At 39.9% G+C, this 25918-nt stretch overlaps 1 protein-coding gene across 4 annotated transcripts; it reads left to right on the plus strand.

Moving 5' to 3' along the window:
• Positions 1 to 318: 318 nt before the first annotated feature.
• On the plus strand, positions 319 to 16973 carry LOC309500466 (uncharacterized protein). Of its 4 annotated transcripts, none has more exons than XM_082172073.1 (5): positions 319 to 443; positions 6469 to 6797; positions 7293 to 8631; positions 16226 to 16322; positions 16609 to 16973. In XM_082172073.1, the coding sequence occupies exons 2-4, from the start codon at positions 6740 to 6742 to the stop codon at positions 16293 to 16295; spliced, it is 1467 nt and encodes a 488-aa protein (XP_082028199.1). In that variant the 5' UTR covers positions 319 to 443; positions 6469 to 6739; the 3' UTR covers positions 16296 to 16322; positions 16609 to 16973. The 4 variants fall into 4 exon arrangements, with proteins under 4 accessions (XP_082028199.1, XP_082028201.1, XP_082028198.1 ...); XM_082172072.1 differs by lacking the exon at positions 319 to 443 and having other exon boundaries at positions 6464 to 6573; positions 6658 to 6797; XM_082172075.1 differs by lacking the exon at positions 6469 to 6797.
• The last annotated feature ends 8945 nt before the right edge of the window (positions 16974 to 25918 follow it).

The raw sequence follows: 25918 nt of genomic DNA on the forward strand, positions 1-25918 counted from the left end.
TCTTTTAAGGTGCATACGCTTGTACAGACAAAGAGAGAAACTAAAGAGGGAAGTGAATGCAGTAAATAAAACCTTTTCTTTAGAAACTGTATTATGTGAGCCTAGATCAGAAAACATCACTAATGCTATGATAACATTTATCAAAGAAACACAACTAGCAAATAGGATTTGATTATTATTATTTTGTGTGTGTGTGTGTGTGTGTGTGTGTGTGTGTGTGTGTGTGTGTGTGTGTGTTAATGACATCCATTCGATTGCACCTCAGTCCAGTAGATGGCGGTAATACACTTGTAAACTGTCATAAAACTTAACAGAAGAAGAAGAAGAAAGGTTTCGTTTTGAGTTAGTAGTGAGAGTGACCACGGGCAGCACATCGTAGATATTTCTGAAGTGCATAGTTGTCGTCTGTGTCGTTATCTGTGCATGTGTGCGTTCAGAGACATGTGAGTACCCTGGTGTAAATGTTTACAAAGTTCGCTAGCATTATGCTAATGCCTAGTATTACTAGTGTTACACTACTAGTGTGTTTATTTGTACTCACCTGACATTGTACAGTTATTATCGGAGTGTTTACAATGGTTGTGTAATAGAGAACTATGTTTTTGGGTTGCTGAACTGAGACCCAGCAGTAAAAGGCTGTTCTTTAATTTAATAAGGAGCTAATGTGTGTTATCTGGTATATTATTGGTTATTTGATATAAGCAGCTAAAGTTACTTGAAGGGAAAGTTGCACTAATTAGCATTTATTAGCTTTACTTGTTGCATCATGTCAGCACTGTCGTTTACTTGTATGCTGATATTTTTCTTTGTATTGTTTATTGTAGAACCACACATACTGTACACTCAGGAAGACAGATAATCATCTGCTGGCTGTCAATAAATCCACTGAAGAGCATTAGAGCATTCGATTGCATTCTTACCGATGTACCACAGTGGTCATTCTCAACTAGCTACAGTTACAGTCCTAGCTATCAAGTCACCATTACAGACATAAGTGGTTGTTTCACCAGTGTTTGATTAAAACGATTTAAAAATCTAAATGTTATTAAGCTGCGATTTTAATAGATATAAAATATTAAACTAATTTTAAATGCATAGCAAGCAATGCATTTTATTAAAGGAAAAGAGACTGCTAAATGTTTTGCCTATAATGAGCCACGTGAGACATTAAATCAATACTAATAAATATAAATAGTGTATTACTCTTGGAACAATAGTGCTTTGTGGTGATCTTTATCTGATCATTTTCATAAAATGTTAATGACTACTTTTTAGAAAACCACTTTTATGATCCCAGACTAAGGTTACAATTAAAATTTCTGGATTGTTTTGAAAGATTAATATAAAGTGATGTTTATTTCAAAGTGAATTTTTTTTTTTTTTTTTTTGATTACATGATTTGTCAGTGTATTTTACAGTTCTTTAAAGTAGGTAATGCGGAATTGGTGTTCATATTTTACTCTCTTAGTGTTCATGTTGTAACATGTTTAAAGTGTTGAAATTAAGTATATTGGTGTTGATTTCCGGATTTCAAATTTACTGTGTATTAATTCATGTAGTTATTATAAGATCAAACTAGGCTATATTTAGACTGATCTCGACATTATGCTGCTGTAATTATTTATCTGTAGTGGTTGATGAAGATGAGTGTCATTGTTTTTGTGTTATTGATGTTTTATCCATGTCATACTGTGAGAAATAACAGTATTGTCTTTCAATAGAGCAGTTTTACAGGCTTTTATCATGTATCCTGACTCAAATAATGTGTTTCTAACAGCAAACACTCAGAATAAAATGAGATGATCTGCTGATGATCCTGAATGGCTTGTTGAATGAGTGTTGATAGTCTGAGGCTCATCAATATTAACAGATCTGCTGAAAACACTCTTTATTTCATGACACCTAATTAATTATGTTTTCACCTAATTTATTATGCTGATGTCTTCAGATTTCCTGTAAATTGACACTTAAAGCTCATTTCATTGGTGTCAGCAGACTGAGGGTATTTGTTGGCTACTATCCATCCATCTTCTTCCGCTTATCCGGGGCCAGCAGTCTAAGCAGAGATGCCCAGACCTCCCTCTCCCTAGACACTTCCTCTAGCTCTTCCGGGGGGACACCGAGGCGTTCCCAGGGCAGCCGGGAGACATAGACCGTCCAGCATGTCCTAGGTCTTCCCCAGGGTCTCTTCCCAGTGGGACGTGCCCGTAACACCTTCCCAGGAAGGCGTCCAGGAGGCATCCAAAACAGATGCCCGAGCCACCTCAGCTGGCCCCTCTCGATGTGAAGGAGGCTCTACTCTGAGCTCTTCCCGAGTGACCGAGCTTCTCACCCTATCTCTAAGGGATCGCCCAATAGGGCTGGACCCGAATATTCGAAAATTTGTTCGGTGGGTTGGTATTCGATTTGAAAATTTGACATTCGAATATTCATTTTTTTTTTTTTTTTTTTTTGCACACCTGGGATCCCCCGCAAAACGGTTCTCATTCGCGCTTGAATAAGGCCGGCGACACACCGGGTGCGTGGCATGTCCGTTTTCATTTTGGCTCCCATGTTAACAGGTTGGAGTTTGCACACTGCCTGCGTGAGACACGCGTCAAAATGCGTGCATGCTAGAAATAGAACCGACGCCTGAGTGTTCCAGCAACGGGAGTGTTCTCTGGCTAGAGCGCAGAACAGCGGAATTTGTGTTTTGGGTTAACCCCCTGAGGTCTACGGTATCGCCGGCGATACCAGCTCGCTTTTTTTTTGTCAATGTAAAAGAAACTCATAAATACTCTGTTGACTTTGATTTTCCATAGGAGTTTCATACATCAATCGATTCTGTTAAATGTGTATTATTTTTGAGTATACTCACAATAAAAACAAAGTGTTGTGCTTTTTGCCAAATAAAGAAAAATAAACACGAAGCGAGTTCTGCCTTCTCTCTGCCAGTGAAGTCCATTCTGAAACGCGTCCGAAAATGAACAATAACTGAGCGAATACTCAGTCAAACAGGCATACAGACACACAGGCATGAAGCTTGAATTCTCTTCTTTTAAATGAAGTAATTTATATGAAAAACAAATATTCTCATCTTGTGAAATCTGTATTAAAAGAGAGCGATTCCAGTCGAGCTCATCTCATCTCATTACGTTATAATCGGCCACGCCCACGGAGAGCGCGCGCTATTCAAACGCAAATGACTGAGACGATCCCATACAAACTGTGAACGCCCCCATATCAGCTCGAGAAAACACAAGTTTATTCAGATAAGTGTAGTTGTCTACACTGTCTCGCAGCGCTGTGAGGAATAATAATAATGGAAAACTTACCTCAGAAGTGCTGGTATTTCGAGGAGCAACGGATGGAATAATGTAGTAAGTTTTTTTTTTCATTCTCAAGTAAATCGCGTTTCTGTGTGAATGAATGAACGTCAGAGATGCGCTGTTTACCACAACTCGCAAAAAGACGGTTTAAATTTGAATTGCGTTTCTGTGTGTGAATAAATGATCTGCTTTTAGCAAACTATTTAGCTATACTGAGTAAAATTGATTGAAATATGTTGAAATAAAATGTATTTGTATAAGCAACGTATTAAACTGCAAATTAACATTTATATTCCTTATAATAAAAACGAAAGACCTATGTTACAGACATATGAAAGACAACATTTCGTTGATTAGTTTTGGATAGATTACACATTTTTACTGTAAAATATCTGCCACCTCAAATAAGCTTTTGTTTGCCAATTTTTGCTAATATGTTAAATATAGTATGTTTTGTCAATGTAGGCTATATTCGAAGTTTGAAATATGTATGATAAAATGTATACTTTAGTTTTTACAAAGAAAGATTACACTTCAATTGTTGTTGTAATTGTAACCTTTTTAATAAAAAAATATATATTTACAAGGTAGATGTAAACAAATTTTAAAAGGTAAATATAAGCATTTTCTTTAAATAATTTTTATTGTGTTTTATTATTGACAAATTTGGGGAGAGGATACATATTCCAAAACTGAAAATACAGTATGAGAATTAACTGCACAATTAATAGACATGTTTTCCTTGGATATTATACAATTTGCAAGCAAAATTTGTGAAAAAAAAAAAATTGACATGCTTCCAACTGTGAACCAATTTGGTAGAATATATATATATATATATATATATTGCTCTTGCATTCTTTCTTGTGGCTATAGGTGACACACCTGAATGAATGGCTCATTAAGTATGCGGGCCCCATTGTCTCCTGAGGTGTGAACCACTACATATGCATGATGCTGTTGAATGGTTGACGCCCCTTGCGCATATTGCCTTTACAAACAAAAAGTGTTTTACAAGATTTAAATCAATGTATTGTGTTATGTGAATGATAAGGGCAGGATGATTTTCACATCATTTTGAAGAAAAAATTCTAGGCAAAGACATCTATTAGTCAAAAGTCTTATTGACACGTATTTAGTATGTGTTTTGTGGCCTTATTTCAGAAACTTTAGTTTTTAGTTTTTTCAATAACCATGCATAAACATTATTCTCTCAAAAATACAAACATGTACATGCATGTTGCTCACATATTATGGTAGCCCTGTTTGTGCTAAATAGAGTGTAATTATACCTTTGCCATTAATATGTTTATAAGCAACTGAAAAAAGCACAAATGTCAGGGCATGTCAGAACATCTCAAGGACCCCAAAAACCCCTCAGACCTCAGAGGGTTAAGCTGCGTTGCTTTGACATTGTGGAAAATAGAATAATTGAAACAAAATGTATTAGCCTTTTTACCCGTTATTATCAATCTAAATTAATCTCGTTTTTAATTTAACTTAATTTAGTTTTTCTTTATTTAAAGCTACCCTTTACTGTGTCAGTAATTTGTTAGTCAGAATTTTTTTTAGACTACCTTAAAAGTATTGCTTAATTTAACAGACCTGTGTGTGTGCGTTTTATATCACTAGTGCAGTGTCCGTTCTCGGACGCGTTCTCTGCCTGTGTGAGGTGCGCCGCTTCCCACTCGCGCTGTTGTGTAGTTTACTAAAAGTTTATTCATTCTGAATGTGTTGCGTCTCGCGGGTCCATCTATATTGCACCAAATGCGACACTGCATGCACTCCCTTGTGAAGTCGATTGGATGAACGGTTCTCGAAATAATAAAAATGCAAACGGACATACAGACACACAGATTCCTGCCTTTATTAGAGAGAAGAATATGTTCAGCACCCTCTCTCCGAAGCTTTGAATATTCGATGTTCATTACTAGCGAAGCTTTTAAGCTCAAAAAATGGTATTCGGACCAGCCCTATCGCCCAGCCACACTGCGGAGAAAGCTCATTTCGGCCGCCTGTATCCAGGATCTTGTACTTTCGGTCATGACCCACAGCTCATGACCATAGGTGAGAGTTGGAACGTAGATTGACCGGTAAATCGAGACCGCTCTTTCACTCTTTCTTCACCACGACAGACCGGTACATCGACCGCATTACTGCAGAAGCTGCACTGATCCGTCTGTCAATCTCCCGTTCCATCCTTCCCCATCCTTCCCTCACTCGTGAACAAAACCCCAAGATACTCAAACTCCTCCATTTGAGGCAGGAACTGAGGCCACCAATCTGAAGTGGGCAAACCACCCTTTTCCGACTGAGGACCATGGCCTCGGGTTTGGAGATGCTGATTCTCATCCCAGTCGCTTCACACTCGGCTGCAAACCGTCCCAGTGCATGCTGAAGGTCCTGGTCTGATGGGGCCAACACGACAACATCATCCGCAAAGAGCAGAGACGTAATCGTGTTGTCCCCAAACCTGACATCCTCCGGCCCCTGTCTGCGCCTAGAAATTCTGTCCATAAAAATTATGAACAGAACTGGTGACAAAGGGCAGTCCTGCCGGAGTCCAACATGCATCAGGAAACAGTCTTAATGACGGCAATGCGAACCAAGCTCCTTCCTGCCTCAGGAGTCCCACAAGCCAACCAGCGACCCTCTCGTTCACCGGGGTGAACTCCAACACGTGGTGGCTGAGCTGGGGGGCTATAAGCAAACCCACAACAGCCTGCCACCTCTCACCATGGGCAACTCCAGAGTGGTGAAGAGTCCATCCTCTCTCGAGGAGTGTGGTTCCAGAGCCCATGCCATGCGTAAAGATGATCCCACTTTCACATGCGTATGAATGGAAGTCAGTGCAAAGAAAAGTGTGAATGGCCATTAATAATTCAAAATGTTTTTAGTAAAATAAATATAAATATCAAGGTTGGTGTCAAAATATGGCAGTATTGTAACAATGGGATTTGTCCCTGGATTCAGATTTGATAATGTTTTAAAAAATAATAATTGTAAGATAAATTTACCTCTTTCATGGAAAGTTTCAAGGACATATAATCAATTTATAAAAATGCATTCTGCAAATGATCATAATATTTTAGGAGTGCCATTTATTTGTTGCATAGAAGTGTCATTTAGTATAAAAAACTCAGTAACTGATATTTTTTAGATTTTGGGCAGATCAGTTCCTCCCACACCAATTGCATCATCAATGAAGCTCTTCCCACACTAGCACATCATTGGTGAAGCTCCTCCCACAGCAGTCACATCATTGGTGAAGCTCCTCCCACATCAGTCACATGGTCAGTGAAGCTCCTCCCCCATCAATTATCCAATAAATGCTGTAAATTCTCATCAGCTACAAGTGAAGACGATCGTCAAAGCATCAGGAAGAGCTGAAATCTGCAAAGACTGAGTTTATTAAAGAGGACAGTGAGAACATGAGTGATCCAGAACCCGGCAGAATGAAACACACTGAAGATCCTGAAGAACAAAGAGGTTGGTGTTTATTCTTCATTCATTCATGATGCTGAAGAACATTCATCTTAGAAACATTCAAGCACTTCATCACTTTTAGATAAACAGTTTAACTATGAAATGGTCAGAATGTTCTGGGTTTTGTATGTTCAGTAAAGGGAGGTTTGAGAAATTTTTATATGGATTGTCAACATCAGATCAAGCTAATACTAATTTAACTGTTTTATTTTACATCTGGTTCCCAATTTGCAACAACGTTACCAGAATTTTAGAAGATTCTTCTTACAGTAACGGTGATAACAGTGTGTCAGATAAATTTACCTCATTCATGAAAAGTTTCAAGGACAAATAATCAATTTATAAAAAGGCATCAAATTATCATAATATTTTATAACAGTTTCTACTTTCTACCATTACATCAGGGCTCACTTTCATGTCCTTTCACTTTATATTTCTCTCAATTAATTATTTTGATGTACTGAAAATTTTATTTAATACATTTTTCTTTCATTTCAGACCTGATGGAAGTGAAGGAGGAGAGTGAAGAACTGAGTGAAGTGAAGGAGAGTGAAGAACTGAGTGAAGTGAAGGAGGAGAGTGAAGAACTGAGTGAAGTGAAGGAGGAGAGTGAAGAACTGAGTGAAGTGGAGGAGAAACATCATGTCAAACCTGGAGAAAAACCTTTGAGTCGCTCAAAGACTAAAAAGACATTTTTAAAGAAAAGAAGAGCCAAGAAATCTTTCACCTGCACTCACTGTGGAAAGAGTTACACAAGCAAAGATGGTCTTGAGCGGCACATGAGAGTTCATACTGGAGAGAAGTCGTTCTCGTGTGATCAATGCGGCAAAACATTTCTCAGTGCATCAGACCTGAAGAGACACCTGAGAGTTCATACGAAGGAGAAGCCGCATTCATGTTCTGTGTGTGGAAAGAGTTTTTCACGGCTGGATAGTTTACATGAACATGAGAACATTCACACTGGTGTAAGAGAGTACATGTGCTTTGAGTGTGAGAAGACTTTTACTACAGCGGATAGTTTAAAACGGCACGAGAGAATTCACACTGGAGAAAAACCTTACAAGTGTTCACACTGTGACAAGAGATTCAGTCAATCATCACATCTGAAAACACATGAGATGATCCACACTGGAGAGAAGCCGCACACGTGTGATCAATGTGGAGAGAGTTTTCCTTTTAAAAGTCACCTGAAGCTACACATGAGGATCCACACTGGAGAGAAACCATTTAAGTGTGATAAATGTGGGAAAGATTTCAGTCGATCTTCACACCTTAAAGGACACATGAGGATCCACACCGGAGATAAACCGTTCACATGTGATCAATGCGGCAAAACATTTATCTCTGCATCACACCTGAAGTCTCACCTGACAGTTCATACGAAGGAGAAGCCGCATTCATGTTCTGTGTGTAGAAAGAGTTTTTCACGGCTGCCATATTTACATAGACATGAGAAAATTCACACTGGTGTGAGAGAGTACGTGTGCTTTGAGTGTGAGAAGACTTTTATTACAGCGGAGAATTTAAAACGGCACCAGATTATTCACACTGGAGAAAAACCTTACAAGTGTTCACACTGTGACAAGAGATTCAGTCACTCATCATCTCTGAAAACACATGAGAGGATCCACACTGGAGAAAAACCTTACAAGTGTTCACACTGTGACAAGAGTTTCAGTCACTACTCATCTCTGAAAACACATGAGAGGATCCACAGCAGAGAGAAGCCGCACAAGTGTGATCAGTGTGGACAGAGTTTCTCTTTTACAACTCACCTGAAGCTACACATGAAGGTCCATGCAGTGGATAAACCACATCAACACAGTCTGAGATCACAGTAAGTAGTTTATTTTCATGTGCTGAGCAACAAAGTCTCTTCTATGTAAGTTAGACACACATCACTCTATAGCCAAATCTCTCCTCTCCACCTATAGCTGGTGTGTGGTGAGTAGGGGTGTAACGATACACAAAACTGACGGTTCGGTACGTCCCACGGTTTTGACGTCTCGGTTCGGTTCGGTTCGGTTCATTTAGGTGGAGTGGGGGGTTTAGAAAGCTAAAATTGTTTTTGTTTTTAAACAGATAATTTAATTAACAAATTGTGTCCTTGTCTTTAAATTAATTCAATTACAAGTAAACGTTTCGCAAGGATAAAACTAATTATCTGCTAATGCTGTAAACTAAATAGGAGCCCTTACTTGCACATTACTATAACATTAAAGCTTAACAACAGAGCCAAGACTTTTAGCCTAAATTCAGTTGCTATTTATTTTTAGATATAATAATAATCAACACTCAAGTAACAAATTGTATGAAAACATGTAAACTGCACATAAGGCAGTTTTTACATTAACATATGTTTTTACTCTAATTTATTATTGAAATATAATAATTTACACAGTTGCTGTCATTTTCATGACAGATATTTTAAACATACATAAAATAATCAAGATGTCATTAACAGGTTAAGTAAAATATAATATATAGGCTAATATAGTGCATTTATTTAGTGAAAGAGTTCATTTCCTTAGCAAACCAACAAGCTGTGGACACTGAATGACTTGCCTGAGGTAAATAAAGCTATGTGAAAAAAGAAGCGTTTTATTGACATATTTCCGCTGTTGAAACACTGACTGAGCGATTACACGAGTTATGATGCCTTTCAGTAAGTATACTGTATCTTTCAACATACCTTCAGGTGTCCATTCATGTTTATTCTGTAACTGAGGAAGAGAATCGCGTTTACTCGCGCTCCGCGCTGCCGCTTGAAATGAGGAGCCTAGTAGCCTACGGTGATCTGTCACGCCACATCAAAGAGCGCCAAAACGACATTTAATGTTTGAATTTCGTCATCAAATAGACAGAATTTGAAAGATTACACCTTGCTTATTATCGAATGTAACAAAACACTGAGCTTATTGCGATTAAATGTGGTTAATGGTGGTTAGGCAACGCTGTATTCGTTGTGTACACATAAGACATGAGGTCCAATGAGCCGGGACAGCAGGGGGCGGGGCAGCAGGGGGCGGGGCGGGCGTGTTCGGTACGCCATGAGAGTATCGCGATTCGTATCGTGGGTGATGTATCGCGGTTTTTCGGTTCGGTTCGAATATCGTTACACCCCTAGTGGTGAGCACACAACATTTTTTTGATTGGTTGATATCTATTAACTTGCACTCTCTGACAGTAGGTGGCGCTCATGTAAAAGCAGAAATAAAGCACTATACAGGGCTCTAGACTGCAAGTAAATGGAAATTCATTATACTCCATTATAAAGCTTGGAAGAGCCAGGACATTTTTTTTTAAATATAACTCCGATAGTATTTGTCTAAAAGAAGAATGTCATACACACCTAGGATGAGTTGAGAGTGAGTAAATCATGGGCACTGACTTGGAAACCAGGAGAAACATTGTGCCTTGAACGAACAAGTTCATGAAGTTTTAAGTAATATGGCTTTTAAGTCCACAGATCACCAATATTCCCTATGGATTTAATGTAGTAATGCTAACTGTAACCATGGTATTTTGGCAGAAATAGACAAATGTTTTTACATTATTCATTTCAGGGTTCGTACATCCTTTTGAGAGTAAAATTCAAGCACTAATCAAGGACTTTCGAGTCCATCACACCTTTTCCAGCTCTTCAATTTTTTTAATATTATCCAGTTTTAATGTGATGACCAAAACCATGATTTGTTCATCCTTAAAAGATTGTTAAACTAAACATTGATTGTTAAACCATTTGTAAAACTAAATGTTTCAAAGTGTAGGAAAACAGTAGACCGAATATTTAAAACTACAGTTATACTTAAAGGAATAGTTCACTTTAAAATGAAAATTCTGTCATCATATACTCACCCTCATGTTGTTTCAAACCTGTATGAATTTCTTTCTTCTGCTGAACACAAAGTAAGATATTTAGAAGAATATCAGTAAGCATAGAGCGTGCAGCGGGGCCAGACGTGGGCCAGCGCATTCCTGCTCTTGGAGAAAAACTCCGGGCAGTGAGCGTTTTCTTGAGACGCAAACAGGTCTATTTCCGCTCTGCCGAATGTCTCCCACAGCAGTTGGACTGTCTGCGGGTGTAGAGACCACCTTCACACTCGAGGAAATCCCCAGGCTTACACCTGACTGGTACCAGTCGGTCACTCTCCAAGGTTTCAGTGCTGACATGCATTTCTGATCGACCTTGAGGCGAAAAAGACCGGAAGTCCACGCCTGGTGCGGTACTCGCGCTTTTAGCCAGAACTGCAGCGGGCACATGCGAAGCAGACCCAGCTGAAGAACTGATGATGCTGAGGCCATGAGACCCAGCATCCTTTGAAACTTTTTGAGCGGGACTATAGCGCCGCGGCGGAATGTTTTCATCATGAGTTGAATAACCAGTCTGCGCTGCGGCGATAGTTGAGCTGTCATAGACAGCGAGTCCAGTTCTGTGCCCAGAAAAGATATTCTCTGACTGGGAGACAGTGAACTTTTCGCCCAATTGACTTCAAGACCCAGATTCTCGAGATGCTCGAGTAAAATGGTCCTGTGTTCAGTGTTGTGGGTAACGCGTTACAAAGTAACGCGTTAGAGTACTCTAATTACCTTTTTCGTGAAATGTGTAACTTAACGCATTAGTTTCGTGCGTTAAGTAATCAGTAACTTCGTTATTTAAAAAAAAAAGTAATCCGTTATTTTAAGGAAAGGAAAATCCCGACTGCAGCCTGCTTTTTGTCAGACAGTAGGCCTAGGTCTACTGTGCCACCTGCGGATGTATCAGCGGAGCCGAAGCGCTGTGATCGTAAAGTCAATGGCTGCGAATTTTGATTAATATGTTCTGTGATAATAAATAAATAAAACGCCATGTGGAATAGCCTATTGCTGACTGTCTTTCCTGTTATTGTTATCCTGCAGTGTTAATTTAGTCGGATGACTGACGTTATTCATTGTCAGGAGTCATGACTTCTAGGTGCATTTAAGGCGAGACACGGCAGGCAAAAACATCGTTTTTTTTACTGGTCAATTTTGAGATTTTTGGCTATTTGTCTTCAATAGCATGTCTTCTTTCAGACTGTGGTGAAAAAAAGTCCAAAATACACATGTAGGTCTTTATTTTACTACACTTTGTCTGTTTGCGTCAGTAGATTTCGCATAAATTCAACAAAAGTTGTCGTTGTAAATCATCCCGCCAATCCGCGATCTCTGTCTGCTCTCTGTCATCACAGGCACCGCTGGAAAGCTCTCTCTTCACTGTACAATGCTGTCGGATCCAAATATGGTCATTTCCTTTTTATCAGCAACCAATCGCGAAAGTAAAAGGGCTGAATACGCAATCTCATTGGCTGATGATAAATCTTTAAAGCCCGTTTTCTCAAAATGACCTTTCTCTCATACTCCAAGTACGAAATCTCCACTTCAGTAGTACCTATATACACCAAACTTTCCAGTCTTGTACCTAGTTATATTATGAAGACATTTACAGAGGGATTTGTAAATATATTATTCCTAGCCTGATATACATAACATTTTATTCCAAAAAACATGGCGAAAATCATTTTTTTAAGGCTATTGATAGTATATTCTGATTTACAGGATAACAAAAGTAGATATCCATAAATCCCTCTGTAATTTTTTTCCCATCTAATATGTGAACACAATGAAAAAATAATTTTTAACCTGGCTTTATCCAATACTCAGATTTCGTTTTTTAAAATATATACAAATTAGCGCATATTTAATTAGATATTGCCTAATTTGCATATTTAAACATTAAATTACAGAAAACTTGTAATACATTTTTTTCTCATCTTAATGTAGGTAATCAACTGGTAAAGTTTCATGGTGATATCTGCTAGTTAAAAATGTTACCCTATTCACCTGTAGTGTCTCGCCTTAAAGGGGCCGGGGGCTGTGTCTGTCATATGTGAGCCGCTGCAAACGGCTTTTAATTTTTGGTAACGTATGAGTACTCTAACGCATTACTTTTATGAATAGATAACGCTGTAACGTAACTGATTACTTTTAATTGATGGTAACGTTGTAACCTAATTAACTACTTTCCAAAGTAACTATACCCAACACTGCCTGTGTTCTATCAGCTCTGAGTGTGACTGAGCTAGAACCAGCCAATCGTCTAAGTAGTTCAAAATTCGTATTCCCAGAAGTTTCAGGGGAGGGAAGGCTGCGTCCATGCACATTGTGAATGTACGGGGTGCTAGGGACAGGCCAAATGGTAGGACTGTGTATTGATATGCCTGGCCCTCGAAGGCGAATCTCAAAAATCGCCTGTGACGTGACGCTATTTGTATTTGGAAATACGCGTCCTTCAGATGTATTGACACAAACCAGTCCCCTTGGCGAATTCGCGAGAGGATTTTCTTGGTCGTGAGCATTCTGAACCGGCATTTTGAAAGCGCTTTGTTCAGCTGTCTTAGATCTAGAATTGGTCTGAGACCCCCGTCTTTTTTCGGTACCAGAAAATATCTGCTGTATAGCCCCCCTTTCGCTCTGAGCTTGAGATAAAGGCTCTATGGCCCCTTTGCTCAACAGTTTTGCAATTTTGGCACGAAGTAGATGTGCTACTTCGTTTTCTACCGTGGTTTCGATTCGCGCCGCACAGCGGCGGGGGCGTCAAGCGAACTGTAGCGAATAGCCTCTTTCTATAATGTTCAGCACCCATTCTGATACCCCAGGAAGATTTGCCCACGCATTTGCATGAATAGCTAGGGGTTGAATAAGATCTGGGCTCTGGCCGTAACATAGTGGCGGCCGGAGAGCTTCGGTATGCTGTAACATAGACACTGCACTTGCAGCGTTCGAGGCGGGGGGCGCGCTGATAACAGCGGGCAGCTCGCCCGCGCTCAACTCTCTCACGGCGGGTAGCTGAGAGATGGCGAGCGCTTGTGGCCCGTGGGATTTGTCATGTCTGTGAGTGAATGTGGGCGCGGGACAGCGAGCACATTTGCACTGAAAACACCGTCGGCCTGAGCTGACTGTATGTGTGTTGGTTTCATTTTTATGGAAACTGAGAGACATGCAGTGTGTAGTGTTTGTGGGCACTGGGATGTGGGCACGTTCACTACATTTAGAGCGCAACCGACATGAGTCGATTATTTTTTTTTGTGCGCGAGCCCTGTGGGGCGGGCTGTGTCTGTGTGTAGGAATGGGCACTGGGCAGTGGGCATTTTACTACACTCATAACACCATCGGCCGTGGCCAAACATTTAATGCACAATCGACGTGAGACGATTTTATTTGTGCAGGCCGTGTGTGGCGGGCTGTGCTTGTGTGTAGGAATGAGCACTGGGCAGTGGGCATTTTTACTACACTCAAAACACCATCGGCCGTGGCCGGAGTACCAGAAAATACACTCTTCATGGGATTTATCTGGGTCGCCGTAAAAACAGCGTTTATGTGCAGGCAAGCAGGCTGTGTTACCGACTTGTTTACTGCAGAATACACTGGAACAGTCGCATTTACTGGAACTGAACAAGCGAGACGTTTTGGTGGAAGTTCGGCCGCAGCGGGACTTGAACACCCTCGTTTCCCTAGACTGGCTAGGAAGATTTGAGTTGCCATAGAAATAGTGTTTGGGTGCAGGCGAGCAGGTTGTACAACGTGCTCGTTGGCTGCAAAATACACATCTGCAGTCGCCTTTTAAGGGAACTGACAGAACGAAAGCATCGACGGCATAATTTCATCTGCCGGCAGACCCGGGATTCGAACACGGGTCTCTCGTGCGAAAGCCTAAGATTCCGCCACTGAGCCACAAGGGGGGAACACATAAGTTTTCAGTTTGCGCGAGCATATAAGAGAGCGTCAACATGTATTGTGACGGCGTTTGTTTGCAGGCGTGCATGTATTACAACGGGCTCGTTTACTGCAATATTGACATTTCCAGTCGCTTGAACTTCAGAGGGGAATGAGAAATGTGTGAGAAATGGAGGTTGGTCCAGCCTCAGCGGGACTAAAAACACTCTCTTCCTCTCTCCACCGGTGAGTGACGCACGTGAGGGGGCGGGGTAGCTTTCTTGTAAAGTAAAAAAAAACTTTTTTGGGACTAAAACACTCTTTTCTCCTTTCACCGGTGAGTGACGCGTGCGAATTGAGCGCGGGGAAACTCTCCTATGACGTAAAGAGAGCTAGCCGTGTGACTGTCCGCTTCTGACATCCCATGTGAGCGGCGCAGTTTGCACGGCTCGAACAGAGGGAGAGGGGGGCGACCATTCAGCAGCTGTAATCCTCCATAAACGTGGCTTCTTTGTTGTCATCTATGATGGAAGCGGCGGCAGACGGCGGCCGCTGTCTGTTAATGAGAGACTCGAGCGAAGCTGGCGGACGAACCGGCGAGCTTTTGCGGGTTGGAGGAGGTTCCGGGACCCGCTGAGTACGGCGCTTACGGCGTGGCACCGCAGTGGGCGGAGGTGCAGTCTTCGACGAAAGAAGCCAGGCGAATCCTCAGAGTCGCCACGGACATCAGCTCACAGTGTGGGCAGCCGCCGTCGGTGAGCGCGAGAGCTGCATGTTTCTCACCCAGGCAGGAAATGCGATGACATGGCGGTCCCCGTCGCTGAGTGGGGCTCGGCACGAGCCAAAGGAAGGGGCATCTTGAAAAAGACGCCTGGCTCTTTTAGTGCAATGAGAGCGTGTGTCGTGGCGGCGAACACTCACACACACACACACACACACACACACACACACACACACACACACACACACACACACACACACACACACACACACACACACAAACACAACAGAGGAGAAAAGGATATAACGCCGGATAGCGCAGCAGGAACGGCGACTGAAGGCGGCGCGGCCAGCGGCTTCAGATGCAGTGGCTCGTCCCGCTGAAAAGGCTTTTTCTGACGGCGCGGCTTCTTTCTCTCAGGATCCAGCGATGCGTGAGCTCAGCTGAAGAGATAAAAAATCAGCTAGCTAGCCCCTCGAAGCTAAATTTATAGCCCAAGGCCACGTCCATTTTGGCGGGACGTCACGTAGTAGGCGCGAAGCGCCCCCATTGGAGCTGACGTCACGATAGGGCCCTATTGATAGGCTGCTGCAGTTGCCGCATGGCAGCCAATAGGCGCGCGAGTCGTCTCGCCTGTGTCTGCATGCTGCCGCAACGCGGTTTACATTATTTCAAAAATTAAGGATAATTTTTTGGCTTCAGTATCTCGCGGAAAAGAGATTTCCCCTAGCGTAAGACTTACACAGTACGAGAGAACCTCTCGTAAGAGAACTTGGCTTGTGTTGTTTCAGCACTAGGTGATTTATGTTAGTTTTGTTTGTTGTGGCTTTGACAAAACCTGATAATCTTAAGTTACATGATCAAGGTCACTATATTTTTCAACATGTGATTAGCCTTAGTACTTAGTTCAGAGTCTGAAATATTGATTATTCCTCTCTCATCATGATTGTAAGAAATGAAACTTGTTTGTTTTCAGCAGAACTGCCAGAAAGCATCTGGAAGGAGAGGACAGAGAGAACGCCAGTGATCCAGAACCTGCAGAATGAAACATCAAGATACTGAAGAACAAAGAGGTTGGTGTTTATTCTTGATTCCTCATTCATTCTTCATGATGAAGAACATGCTGATGCTCACCAGATTTACATTGTTTCATGACAAAACTAGTTATTTATAACACAAATCATCTTCATGATATTAAAATAGATCATAATCGTGCACAGCAGTTGTCCACCAGATTTGATGAGATTAAAATTACTATTGAACTCACCAGTGATCTTGATTCAATCAGTGATGAGCTTCAATTTTCATTTCATGTTTGTCTCTTATTTGAAATCTCATTTGATTTAATGTTTCTTTTAGACCTGATGGACGCGAACGAGAAAGGAAAAACAGAAGCCTAAAAAACTCTTCACATTTAAATCAAGTCTGAAGAATCTCATGAGGATCCACAGCAGAGAGAAACTTTACACATGTGATCAATGCGGGAAGAGTTTCACTCGGGCCTTCGTTCTGAAATCACTTCTGCCTTCTCATTCAGAAGAAGAGCACCAGAAAAATTACACTGGAAAAAGCCTTTCATGTTTAGGGTGCTGAAGGAGAGGCCGTAACACTTTCAACAGAGACATGAATCTGATATTAATTGTAACTCGTTCATTGTTTGAGATCTGTCTCATTAGTTTTAACTTTATGAATTTTTGATTAAACTCATTATAATTTTATCAACAGCTTGTTGTTATTATCCAATTTTATTGTCTGCTGATTCTTCTTGCTTCAGGAATAATTCTATAATTTTCAGTTCTGAAAGCCAAGTATTACGTTTGCTTCTGGGGCTTCCCAGCAAACACAGAACGTTCCCCTAACGTAAAAACGTTCCCCGAACATAAAACACGCAGACGTTTTTGTATAATGATCTGTACAGAGCTCTGAAACTAGTTTATGCTGCATTTAATAAAATTTAGCAATTAGTTAAATCCAAGCGTATTACATTGTGAATGTGAAAAGCACAGAAATCATAAATTCTTGGGTTTGTTTATATCTTCATTTACTGCTCCTCTGCTCTGCACACGCTTCTCCAACACGTGTTGTTGTACACAGTGCAGTGTTTACGGGATCTACGTCAGAACGCTGCCTCGTTATTGGCCAGTTCTGCGTCAGGATCACACGCATATTTATATTCTGACGTAGAACAACTTGAACAGCGTAGGAAGAAAGAGAAGAAATTGATAAATAAAGTTGTTATTTTTGTTTTGTTTAGTTTTTGCGCACACAAAAATATTATAGTTGCTTCATAAACCGCAGTCTGTAAGTTTTGCCTCTTTGTCGCCATCTCTGTTTGAAATCTGCTATTGCATTTATTTGTGTTATTATCTTTACGTGCATCAACACGGATGAATAATGTCTTGAGGTGTATGTGTGGGCTGTCAGCCAATGCACCATTGTGGATATTCACTGTACTTCAGAAATACAGATACGACCTCCAGGAATTATTTCCAAAATAAGAAGGAAAATGTCATCTGAACAGGTAAGTAACATGTCAGCCACTTTTGTTCTGATCAACTGATGATTAAATCTTACGATCACAAAGTTTGCTCAGATCACGTCAAACCGTGTAAATTATTATTGTTATACTTTGTTCTCAAATTGTTCATGTTATCAACACTACGTGACTTATGTATTTAAGGCTATAAATGATCGGCCACCTGCAGCAACCTCACACGCAAAAAAGCCTACTAGCTGCGACTCCTTCTTTATGTATACAGACGTGACGTAATGACGCAGAGACGAACCGCAGCAAGCTCATATTTTCCGTGGAAACCCACCAGTACCACTCAAATTAGAACACATGAAAAGCTCACCGCTGTGAATCAGGCTACGGTAAGGAGATGAAAATGTTGTAGGGGTGGGTCTAAAAGACAATTTTCACCTGAGATTCAGACCCAGACAGCAATCTAGTGCTACCAGATGTGGGCCGTGTCAAATAAGTCTCTTACAACGACTTTGTTGCTAAGTACTTATTTATTTAACAGCTTGCAACAGACACAGTCTTAACAGACACCGTCTCAATATGTCTCTAGCTACTGGATTCAAGTCCCGCCCCCTCTTACTCTCAACCTATCCTATTGCCAGGCTAGGTTGTCAATCAACGTAAATATCTATTCTCTATGACAGGCCGGATCACTCACTCACTCACTCACACTCACTCAATCACTCACTTACACACACTCACTCACTCACTCACTCACTCACTCACACTCACTCACTCACTCACTCACTCACTCACACTCACTCACTCACTCACTCACTCACTCACACTCACTCACTCACTCACTCACTCACTCACTCACACTCACTCACTCACTCACTCACTCACTCACTCACTCACTCACTCACTCACTCACACTCACTCACTCACTCACTCACTCACTCACTCACTCACTCACTCACACTCACTCACTCACTCACACTCACTCACTCACTCACTCACTCACTCACTCACTCACACTCACTCACTCAATCACTCACTTACACACTCACACACACTCACTCACAAATTTTTAATGACACCTTTTCAATGTTTTCAAGGATGCGGAGTGGGTGGGCCGTGTCAGTAGGGTGATACTGCGAGCACAGAGACAAACCTCGGTTGGTATGAGGGTTGCCTTGAGCCAGGCTGAGGAAGCTGTAAGTTTCATTGCGACACAAAGAGTAGTTTGCTTACCACCAATGTTTTAAATGTAATACAGTATTTCACAATTGCTAAGACACATTTCTTGAAACCTTCACCCATATTCTCAAAACTTTAAACACAAAACCCAGTCTTTAAACTACATTCACAAAACCCCTGACTCTTCTGGCAAAATCAAAGACGTGCCTCAAAACCATTTGATCTGTTCTCAAATTCAAACAATGCTTTCAAAACATAAACACAACCAGTCAATATATAAACACTCATCAGCATTCATTAGACACTACATCAAAAAAATTGAGAACACAGCGTCCAGGGCATGTAGTTACAGAGAAAAAAATGTTTATTGCATATAGAAAATAATGTTGCCATAAATAAAAGTAAATAATTCACAACTCAGTACAGCAAATATATTGCATACTGTAAGTACTGCAAGTAATACAGTATTGAATGTCTGTATTTGCAGTATAAAAATAAAGTAAGCCCAATGAACAAAGACAACTCTAAATGAAAAGTGTATTACACAAAATATTGTGCAATTGCAAAATCAATGAGTCAATGAGAGACTCATGCTGTTGGGAGAACAAAGGAGTCCTTCCACCCTCATTTGGTAGTCTTGCAATTCTACAAAAGGGAAAATGCTCTTACAAATGTATACATACAGTAACAATAGTAATGGACATCACATGTAAAATGTATTGTAAATCTTTTTTTCTTTTTTCCCCAGTCCCCTGACAAACTGATGTACTGTATCAAATGTATACAGTAAACTTTCAGTCGCACAAATTAGAAAAACAATACATTTACCCTTTTCTCTTCTCTGAATGTCCTGATTATGGTGGCGACAGAGAATTGCTCAAATTGGGTTGTACTATTTGTCCTGCTTCCCTCATTGTCATTCCATGAACAAGAACATGGTCTATCACAGTTGCCCAAATTTGATCTGAAATTACTATCCTTGGTCTTGCTCTTCGTTGTCCTTGTACTCTTCCTCCTCGTCCACCACCTCTTACACAAACTCTTCCTCCTCTGCCTCTCACATTGTTTCCATCCATTGTTGGAATCAACATTCAACGTACCTGGGCCCCCTGTGTACTCTGAACTGACTTATATTCTAGATAACTGATTTGATCACATCATTAGAAACAAGTGTGAACAATTTTGAGTTGTTGTGTGTAAACGATGACAGCGGTGTTGTAGTTGTGTTTAACTTTTGCCACATGTATTTACCATTTTGCAACACAGTGCAAAATGTGTTTTAGTGAGTGAGAATGTGTTTAGAGTTTTGCAAAAAGAGTGGATGAGATTTACAAACAGTGTCTTAACTTACCTAAACTTGTTTAAGGTTTTGCCTACAGAGTGACTGATTCGACAAATGGGTTTAGGACACTGACCATTGGGTTCAGAGAATGGGGTTTAGTGTTTTAGCAATTGTGAAATACTGTAACTTGTTGGACTTTTTTTTCATACATATTGCACCAGAACTACCAGACAATCAGGCCCCACAGTGTTCAGGAAGAGAAAGGCTGCAACCGTTTTTTTCTTTCTTGTTCTGGTGATGCGGTCCACAGTGTCTCCCAGGACATGAACCAACTTCATCCGATGTGCATACCTACACAGATACATGTGCACATAATGAGTGTATACACTCAGTTACATCTTGTCAGTCACAGTCATTTCATGATTAATATTTCCTTTTAAATTTTATTTCAGCAGGTATAGACTGGGCATGTCAACCAGCCAGGATGTGAGTAGGGCGGTTGGGGTGGATGCCAAACTTTTATCAGCACACCAACAGGACTTAATCAAATTTAAACTTGGCCCGTAGCGCCGGTGCGGTCCTTGATGAGGACTTGGTGGAGGCAGCCGAGCTCTTGCCCTCTATGGCTGGGTATGTCTCTTCATTTATCAAGGACATAACACAAACTATTTGTGCATTATATTACTATAAATGTTGTATTCCTCACTTATACAGGACATGTTCGGACGAGGGGACAGCAGCAGTTGCATCTTGTCAATCACAGTCATTTCACGATTAACATTTCCTTTTAAATTTTATTTCAAATGTTGTAGTCTTCACTTATACAGGACTTGTTCGGTCTTTCTGACAGTTTTTGGAGGCGTTTCCTGCCTCACTGCAGGGCCAGCCTCCATCTAAGAGGCAGCGCAGTGAATCTGGCTTTTCTGGAGACAGAGCGTTCTATGATGAGTGGCAGCTTTCACAATATGCTCAAAGGAAAGACTATATTCTCGTTAAGTCTCCAAATCTATCAATACAGCATTGGCACCCATTACTTCGACATTGATTCACTGTGAAAAATGACTTGCATGAGTAAAGTCTTGTCATTCTGTCTTTCAGGTTACTTCAGTCAGTGGAGGCCTATACCTGCAAAAGTGGCAAGGGTGATTGGTCAGGAGGGGTGGATGACCAATTGCCCCAAAGCAGAGGAGGTATTCAAGATGTGGAAGCCGTCCACCAAGCAGGAGGTCGAAACCTTCTGGGCGCCACAGCAGTCATTCTATTCTAAATCACTGACCGATCAAATAAGCTTTGGCGAAAATTTTCAATGCAGGAAAAACCCTGTAATGGGTTCCTGACCACTATTTCATGGACAATTAGGAAGAAAACAAATCAAAGCTTTTATGTAACTCAAATATTTTTTTTATTTTTTTTTCACAAATAGGCCTATTTTAAATTTTTTTTAATTATTATTCCATAATTTAATGAGGGCCCAGTTGGGCCCAAAGGTTTTAGCCGCTAACTAATATAATGAACTTTATGCCACAAATGTAAATCATTCACTTATTGTCTTAGATTTTTTTTGTCATTCAATTCAACGTATTGTGTACAACTGTGTCTTCAAATTGCTAATTTAACTAATTTAGCTGACACAAGTGGTTAATATACTTAGTTTGGACTGTTTTTGTTTATTTACTACAGGTGCCCTCATTCTCTCAAATACTTAAAGCCCTTCACTGGCCAATAAATATTATGTTGTGAATGGATCTGATCAGCTTTGTTCTTTTGTTTCCCCAGAACAACCAGTACATTTCTAAAATAATCTGAACATTTCAGAGGCAACACTGGATTACAGTAAATTACCCGTGAAGGGGGTGGATTGGAATCCACTGCTGCTTCAATGTAATGAGTGATTGTAATCAAGGTATTCATCAATATTTTCCTTCTAAATATCGAATGAGTTGAATGACTTCTCTGGAGATTTTACTTTGTTATAGAAGTTACCAGTGTGATTACTGAAATGTTATTTTCATGTACTCTTTAATGTCAGTATTTGATATCTGGATGCAGTAACAGTGCTTGCTTATTTAGGCCGGCTTCCAGAAATGAAATAAGGACTTGGTTTGTGTTTGAAAAAAGTCTTCAACGTGTTAAAACATATAGGGGTCATTGAAGCCAATAATTTAAGGGATAATTTCTTTGTTAAAGTATTACTTTCCAGTTAGACTAAAGTGTCCTATCCCTGAGAGAAAGAACTTGTTATCTTGATGTTTATAGTTAGAGCCTGGCCAAATCCTAACCTTGGAAAAGCTGTGTGTCGGTGTGTGTGTTAGTCTTCTTGCTTACAGGTTAAAGGTGTCATGACCCACATTTTGCATTTTTCCACGAGAATCAATGTATGTTATGATTGCCTAACGATTATACACTGGCCGGGAAGCCGATATTTAAAAGTGAAGCGTTTGTTTACCTCAGGGTTTGTAAAATATCCCACGTGCACGCGCACTCAAATACGAGATTTTGATTTCTACCCTGGCTTGACGTCACGACGGTGGAGGATATGCCATATATGGACAGCGCAGCAGGAAGCCACGTGTGACATTGACACTGTAGTGGACATTATGCATCAAAGTGTCAGAGTCAGGATGGTACTTTAGCAAATAAGCCACTTCACTGGACATTAGTGAGTCATCTAATACACTGTGACTCACTGAAAAGTACATAAACATAGTTTTACATATGATACATTGTTATTATGAAGTTTGCCCTCAACGATAAACAGACAAGAAAATGATACAGCTATATTTTAATAGAATTGTATATTAAATAACTATGACAACATATCATTATTATATATTTTTTTTATAGAGTAGATAAGGATAGATAAATAAAACAAACAGTCAAGTAATAATAAACATAAATAAAAACATCTCGTTACTTGTCTAAAGAAGAAAATATTGAATGTCTAAATAACCACAACGTGAAACAAGGCAAAAACACCACATGATAGTAAACGTTTATCTCAATAACCGCTGTTAAGCTGATAAAAAAATTACACTACATCTCCGTTAATGTAATTCTACATTTAAATAAAAGGTAAACCTATGCGGGAGAAAATAGCAACAAATGTTTTAGCTCGTTACTGATGTTAATGTACGTCTCAGTCAAAATTATTGTCTTTACCATTCAGAGACATCTTGATGTAGACGTCCATCCAACAACTCAACATCTTCACTTTCTAGCTCTGGTTCGGAGTCCGGCTCAAACATGTACGGTTGAATCCCATAGGTCGCGGCAGGGTCTGGTTCATTGACAACTTGCGCCATGATGTCAGTTTGTAATGATATGCTAAAGAGTTACCTGCGCTGTCAACCCCCCCTCCTTCCTGCAACCAATCAACGCGCCCCTCATTTGCATTATTATAATGACCGTCCACGACAGCCAAAACATCGCATCAGATCTCGCGAGACAATAATGCCTTTAGAAATAAGGGTCTGAGGAGCTCTGTGTTTATTTTTTTTCCACTTTTTTTTTTTAGAAGTGCCTGAAAGACTATAATAGAGCGTTGGGTATCCAAGGTAACACGAGGTCATGACTCCTTTAAGGAACCACTGGCATTATTGGAGATTGACTGAGTTGTTGTTCGGGACATATGTTGGCGCCTAGCAACCCAAATCTGCAACCTGGAGGGTCACAACGACGTGCCTGACTTCAGGGTCTGAGCGTCAGCTGCATAATCTAAGGAGATATGCTTCCATCTATCTGTATCTATATGTGTGGAAAATTACTATGTTTATCTATTTCTTAGCCAATGAGAATCATTCAACCTGTAAGCAATGACGTAGCTTAGACCTTGGAAATGGTATAACTGTTGTGATCTTTGTAACTGTAAGCGGGACGGCCTACAAACTCCTGTGTGAGTCTTGAAGCTGAACTTCTGCTGATGAAATTGCAAACTATCTTCAGTAAAACTTTTCTTAAATTTGTTTATAATTCTGACTCCAGGTCTTCTTTCAAACATCTGGTCCTTGGGTCCTAAATGGTTAACCCCTAACACCTGCACCACATGCAAGTACTTTATTACTATCAACTTTTCTGCGTCAAATTGTATTGTTTGACTGTGTACTTGTGTTTTTTAATCAGTTATTCTCTGAAAATCTTCCCTCATGCTCTCATTCATATTATTTTTACATGTAAAATAATATCACAGGTTTGGTAAATTGGCGCCAATAATGCTATGCATTTTTTCTTATACCTTAATCATTTGCATTTGATTATAAGACATTTGAACTCTGAATTATAACTTCAAGTTTAGTATTTTTCGACAAAAAATAAACAAATAATAAATAAAAGCTATTATATGGCTTCAGAACACTTACAACACAACCCATAACACAAGAGTTGTGGACTCATTTGATTATCTTTAGGATCTTTTCTGGGACATTTTTGGAGCTTAACAGAATATTTATCCATTTTTACATAAATTGTTGCATTGAATTGAACTAGACAAGTGTACATAAGAATGGTTTCATGAATGATTTACACAATTTTAATTTTTTTTCTGCTTGTTTCATGCAGTGAAAGCGAACGGTGACTGGGGTTGCATTATGCCTGAGATTTGCTTTTGGGTTCCACAGACAGAAAGTCAAACAGGTCTGGAAAGTAACAAGGCTGAGGAAATTATTTTAAGTTCACTACTATCTCTTTAATAACATTACTAACAGTCAATTTTGTACAGATCAACTTGGTCCCATAGTGACATTTTTGACCACACACGAAATTGCAGATTGTGTGGATTCTTATTGAAATGACTGGAATCCACCAGTGAACATTCACAGAACAACAGATCATTTTACTGCACCTTAACTCTGTTATAATGGAAAACGTTTTCTGCTTGTTATAACATAAGGATCTACTTCTACTTACTCTATCTTGTTTCTAGTGAGAATATCAACAACCATTTATGAGCACTGTTGATTCAAGTCACACATTTAAGCTTTTCAAAAGCCGTAGTGTACATTACAGTCTCCAGTCTCACGGCATCCCAGACTTCAATATTTTATGATTCAAAATAGCTGAATAACTAACCATCTGAGATTTCGGTATAGAGATAAAGGTTATGATCATAATTTTCTGGAATATTACAGCACAATGAGCGCCAGGATGTGGAGTGTTACGTGGATCGTGACGTGTTCTGTGACGTGGAGCGCAAATGCGCAGACCCTGGCGGCGCATGCGCGTGAAGTTTTGGTTGTTGTTGTTTAACCTCCTTCGCCATTAAAGGCTTGACTAAACCAGTCTCTCGTGTCAGCGGTTCTCTGTACCATCTGATAGAGCTTTTGGATTTGGAAACAGTGACGCCAGATTTAACAAGCTTAACAACAAGTTAAGTGAAGATGCACATTCTTAATTAGGGTAGTCAAAATGTTAATGTTTTTAAATTGATTAATACATGGAACATATGTGTTTCCATGCATTTTGTTGAGATGTCTTTTCTTCTATAGCCTATTGTATACACATGGTTGATTATTCATGTTGCTTATGTGTTATACAATTTTTTTGTGTATTCTATTCATTGATGTTAATCTATTACTAGCTTTTTTTCCCAGTGCATGGAAGTGTATGTATTAAAATGTATCTAAAATATGTAATAAACAATTCTTATTTTGTATTTGGTTCAGTCTGTTTATTATTATAGAAGTTAATGGTAACCATAGTAACAACATGAAATTAATAAAAAAAATTAA

The sequence above is a fragment of the Leuciscus leuciscus genome, assembly GCF_965113295.1.
Source record: "Leuciscus leuciscus genome assembly, chromosome: 1".
NCBI lineage: Eukaryota > Metazoa > Chordata > Actinopteri > Cypriniformes > Leuciscidae > Leuciscus > Leuciscus leuciscus.

What these genes read in the sequence shown, in the direction of transcription:
- LOC309500466 (XM_082172073.1), top strand. Translation starts at nt 6,740, where the DNA reads ATGAGTGATCCAGAACCCGGCAGAATGAAACACACTGAAGATCCTGAA. An exon ending in AGATCCTGAAGAACAAAGAG is followed by an intron (nt 6,798 to 7,292) that starts GTTGGTGTTTAT and finishes CTTTCATTTCAG; the next exon opens with ACCTGATGGAAGTGAAGGAG. An exon ending in CAACACAGTCTGAGATCACA is followed by an intron (nt 8,632 to 16,225) that starts GTAAGTAGTTTA and finishes GTTTGTTTTCAG; the next exon opens with CAGAACTGCCAGAAAGCATC.